General features: G+C 39.5%; 1 protein-coding gene across 1 annotated transcript; it reads right to left on the bottom strand.

Annotated features, from left to right (window-relative positions):
• Positions 1-358: 358 nt before the first annotated feature.
• LOC147616639 (4-coumarate--CoA ligase-like) lies at positions 359-3,522 on the bottom strand. The gene is made up of 6 exons (XM_086777697.1): positions 2,356-3,522; positions 2,046-2,244; positions 1,817-1,962; positions 1,082-1,149; positions 874-976; positions 359-721 (listed from the first exon to the last, which is right to left on the bottom strand). The coding sequence occupies exons 1-6, from the start codon at positions 3,520-3,522 to the stop codon at positions 602-604; spliced, it is 1,803 nt and encodes a 600-aa protein (XP_086633823.1). The 3' UTR covers positions 359-601.
• Positions 3,523-4,916: the final 1,394 nt, after the last annotated feature.

Here is a 4,916-nt window from a genome sequence, read left to right as displayed (position 1 = left end):
AGCAGTGATTTAAAAAAGGACGTAAAGTGACTAGACTCTTCATAACACATATCACTGCAACACACTATTAGAGTGACTTTATCTTTAATAGTTTGAATGTTGAAACCAATGGTACAATTTTTTAAAACTTTTATTTATATTTTATGTTTTAAACATGTGCATAAAAAATTTACCTTTCATAGAAATTAATTTTATGATATAAATGCATTGAATATGCATTAATTTTATGATATAAATGCATTGAATATGTGTCTAATTCGTGTCATTCGAAGAAACCTTAGGTTTTCTTCAAGTGTACATGTAGAAGCACTATTGTACATGACTAGTTTAGAGCTTCACTGATACGAATGCTTAAAAATAAAGAAAAAATGAGTTTATACAAAAATAAATATTGAAAGTAAAAACAACTAGCAATATGTGTAGTTTTCTCTTAAGATGATGCAAGAATCAACCTTCTAGTACTATATATATTTTGTCTCTTAAGAGATGCAAGAAGCAACATTCTAGTATGTGCTTTGGTCATGCCACATCACACTCTTACTTTGCCTATTGAATTTGATAGTAGAGCCTAGAGTAGGATGAAGGAAGTGCTTTTAAGGGATCAATGATGATGGCCCTCCTCCAATCTCTTTCTCAAGTCTTTTCGTAGGATTTTGCCAGATGGGGATTTAGGAATATGATCAACAAAGATCACTGTATGAAGTTTCTTATAGAATACAACCTGTGCACAAGAAATGAATGTTAGATGACAACAAATGTCATAGGATGAATTTCTTTATATACCACTTGATCATCGAAAAAATGTTAGTGTATACATACTCATTATTACTGTTCTATATGTTTTATTTACTCAAAGAAGGTGGAATCACTTACTTGTTTTGCAACAAACTGTTTCACGTCCTCTTCGCCCAATATAGAGCCTTCAATAAGAACAATGAATGCCACTGGCACTTCTCCTGCTACCTCATCCTTTTTACTGCATGTTGCTAGCAATTTCATTAGTTGGAACTTTCATTCCCTAGGATAGAGGTTGTGGCCACTATGGGGCTTATAGCATTAAAGCAGGAAACAAAAAACTTACGGTACACAAGCTGCATCTGCAATGCAAGGGTGGGAGACTAGTATTCCTTCCAATTCAGCAGGAGGAACCTAAACAATATTTTCCAACTTGTGAGTAAAAGAAATAACATAGGTATTAAAATTTCATGAGCTAAGATTTCAAAAGAGCTCATTTTCATATATGTGCACAATACATAAAACAATGCTATAAAAATTAATGTCCTCTAGTGTATTTTTTATGACTCTTATTGAAAAAGGAAAAACAAATTCATTGTTCCCTTACTTTGACTTCACAGACAAAACTAGTGTCATCCTTTCATTCTGATTTGAATGAGTGGTCATAGACACCTCTCGGTGCCAACCTATAAGGTAGGGTGAACTCTGGAGACTTGGATAGGCAACATTGTGAGTCCGTCTCAAAGGGACATCCTAGATCACCCTTGATAATGAGGAGCTATTGGTAACCAACCTACGCTTACGAGGCCCAAGCATGAAAGGATCATCCAATCTCATTGCACGTTGAACGTATACACCCCAAGCACACATCAAGGCCCCCCCTCAAAGCAATGTGGTCTTGAGTGTATGTGTTGGGCTTACAATAGAGTAGTTTGTGGAGTCTCAAATAGAGGGCCATTTGCATCTCTAAAGAAGAAGAAGAAGAATCATCTAGTGGACTTTTATTCATTTAGGGTTGATATTCAAAGAATCATAAATTCTTATTAGGGGCGATAGGCCAAGATGCAAGGTTTGGAGAAACCTGAAAACCCTTGAACTTAATAATCTCTTTCACTCGATCAACAATGAAAACTTCGTCGTCGTCGTCAATGTAGCCGATGTCACCGGTGTGGAGGAAACCCTCTGTATCGATAGTATTGGCCGTGGCATCGGGATCATTAACGTAACCTGCATGGGATTACTGGTAATGAGATCATTAGCGAGTCATTAGCAAACCGAGAGAGAGCGCGCACGCGCGCGCACACACTTGCCTTTCATGATTTGAGGACCCCGTATGCATATCTCTCCCGGTTGGTTGTAAGGAAGCGAGACCCCCGTCTCGGGGTCTATAATCTTGACCACCGCATTTCTGACAACTGTCCCACATGACCCTGCCTTCACCGGGAAAGGATACTTTGCAAACGCCAAAGACATGGTCAGCACTGGCCCTGCCTCCGTCATTCCATAACCCTGCATTAATCAGCACTTCAACCTTCATTAAGCACCCTCCTTGATTACCTTCAATAAGTGGTCTAATTACGCTTCTATCAGTATTTTGGCCACATTCATAGGATTGCTTACCTGCCCAATTGTAGCATTGGGTACTCTGCTTTTGATCCCATCCTCTAGATCTTTTCCAAGAGGAGCAGCCCCGGATTTCAGTATTCTAATGCTTGATAAATCATACTTCTCAACCAAGGGGTTTTTGGCCAAGGCCAAAACAATGGGGGGAACTAATGGAGCCACTGTCACCTTGTGCTTCTGAATGAGCTCCAATAATGCCCCAATCTCAAACTTGGACATTATGGCTATGGCTGCCCCTACCCTCAACGAGCACAATAGCACAGAATTAAGAGAGTAGATGTGAAACATGGGTAGCATACATAGCACCACATCATCCGATTTGAAGTGAAGGTTTGGATTCTCTCCATCCACTTGCTGTGCAACACTTGACACCAAGTTCTTGTGGGTTAGCATGACGCCCTTGGGCAAGCCTGTAGTGCCAGAAGAGTAGGGCAAAGCCACGACATCATTGGGACTGATATTGATTGCTTCTTCACTTGATTGGGTCTCATCAGCTTCCAGAAGGGTTGAGAAATGGGTATAATTCTCATCATTGTTTGGAGGGTTATCAGTTGTGATAAGCTTTAGGTTATCAGCGGTTGCAATGTCTTGTACCTTTTCTACAAAAGTTGATTGAGTGATGATGAGCTTGGTCTTTGAGCCTGTCACCTGCTTTGCTATCTCGCCAGGTGTGTAGAAAGGGTTGCAAGTGGTGGTGATGGCGCCTCTAATGGCAGCCCCAAGGAAGGCCAACACAAATTCAGCACAATTAGGCAACAAGAGCATGATGACCTCGCCTTTGTTGATGCCCAGTTGAGCCAAGCCAGAGGCTATTCTTCTTGAGAAGAGCTCCACCTCTGCGTAGGTGTAGACTCTGCCGTGGGTGCCTTGGATTAAGCAAGGCTTATCAGAAAACTCCGCAGCATGCTCAAGGCAGTATTGGGCAAGGGGGAGGTGATTGGGGATGTAGATATCAGGGAGCTTGGATCTAAAAAGGTGAAGAGGTGAGTGTTGTTGCTCTAGTTTGCAATCAGAAGGTTGACTTGCAGGTGGTGCTACGTTGTTATGGGTTGCTTCAGCGGGGGGAGCCATTACACACGCAAAAACGCATGCACAGACAGAGAGAGAGAGAGAGAGAGAGAGAGAGAGAGAGAGAGGTTGACGAAGGAGAACGAAAGAGCTCATCACATTTGAAGAACTCATCACACACGCGCTTCATACTTGTCCCCCCAATCATTAAAGCAACGATGGGAGGAGTTAAACGTGGCCATAAAGTTTCTCATGCGTCCATCTCACAAGAGTTTGTTCCCAAAAAAAAAAAAACTCCATCCAATCCCATTTCACATGGCACGTATACACCCCAAGCACACATCAAGGCCCCCCCTCAAAGTAGTGTGTTCTTGAGTGTATGTGTTGGGCTTACATGTTTTTATTACTAATACTTCTTAAAACCACCAATAGGACCCCAACATCTTCTTTTAAAATTAATTCCTACAGAATATGCCTTTAGATAAACGTTTTAGACGATGAATAAGCTCATTATTTTGGGAGATTTGGTCATGATTATGATGGAAAATTTACACGAGGGGTGATTTATTTATGTGATAGTCCAAGGCTCTCTCTCTCTCTCTCGACCTTCAGTGTTTGCTGCTGTGCAGGCTCCCCTGTCGCCTAAGCTCTCTCTATCTCCAACACATATTCTCTCTATCTCTCTCGCCTAAGGTAGTACAATTGAGCGATGATGATTAAATAGATTATGATAAACAATGACTACTATATTATTGCAAACAATGAGACAAATACCTTTGATATCTTGTCCATCGCCACATAAATAAATAAAATTGATCTCCTTGGCATATGTTATCCATTATATCAAATATGGTACTACAATTCTCTAGTCAATTACACAAGATTTTGAGCTCTCTCTCTCTCTCTCTCTTTGAACATTAAGTATTTCGAAACAAAAATAAAATAATAATGACCCTTTAAATGAAGCCAAGTCAAAAGAAAAACATTTACTTATCCTAAAATTAATAAATTTACATCTCCTTTGGAGAATAAATTTCACCCCACATAAGAGCACATAACCAACACTAAACCCATTAAAGATCATTCAACTTTAGACATAGTATTTCTCGTTCAACTCTAAATGAAACTAAGTTAAAAGAAAAAATTTTGCTTATCCAAATGCTATAAAGACAAAGTTGAACTCATTGTGCCCCTACAAACATCTTAAGAATTTGAACCACCCCTTGAGTAGGAATTGGGACACTCCATACTTGTGAATCTACATGGTGACTTTACCTCAATGTCAACCATGTTATCCGCTCAATGCAAGTACATTTATATATATCAATTCAATATATATTACTGGCAACGCTAGCACCAATATGGGAAATGAATTAAAAGAAGTTTGCCATTCAACTCCTATTTAACTTCATCTCTTAACATCACAATAAAATAATTGTCATTCTAAAAGAAACATCAATCAACTTGAAAGCATGCACACTTACTCAAAGACCACATAGATTGCACCTGCCACATCTTTGCAAACATTCTCCTTCTAAATGCTTACTTGA

Source organism: Cibotium barometz, chromosome 38, assembly GCF_041138505.1.
Source record: "Cibotium barometz isolate CiBa-2024 chromosome 38, ASM4113850v1, whole genome shotgun sequence".
Classification (NCBI taxonomy): domain Eukaryota; kingdom Viridiplantae; phylum Streptophyta; class Polypodiopsida; order Cyatheales; family Cibotiaceae; genus Cibotium; species Cibotium barometz.
Note: the sequence above shows the minus strand (reverse complement) of the source record. Positions and strands in the feature narration are given on the sequence as shown.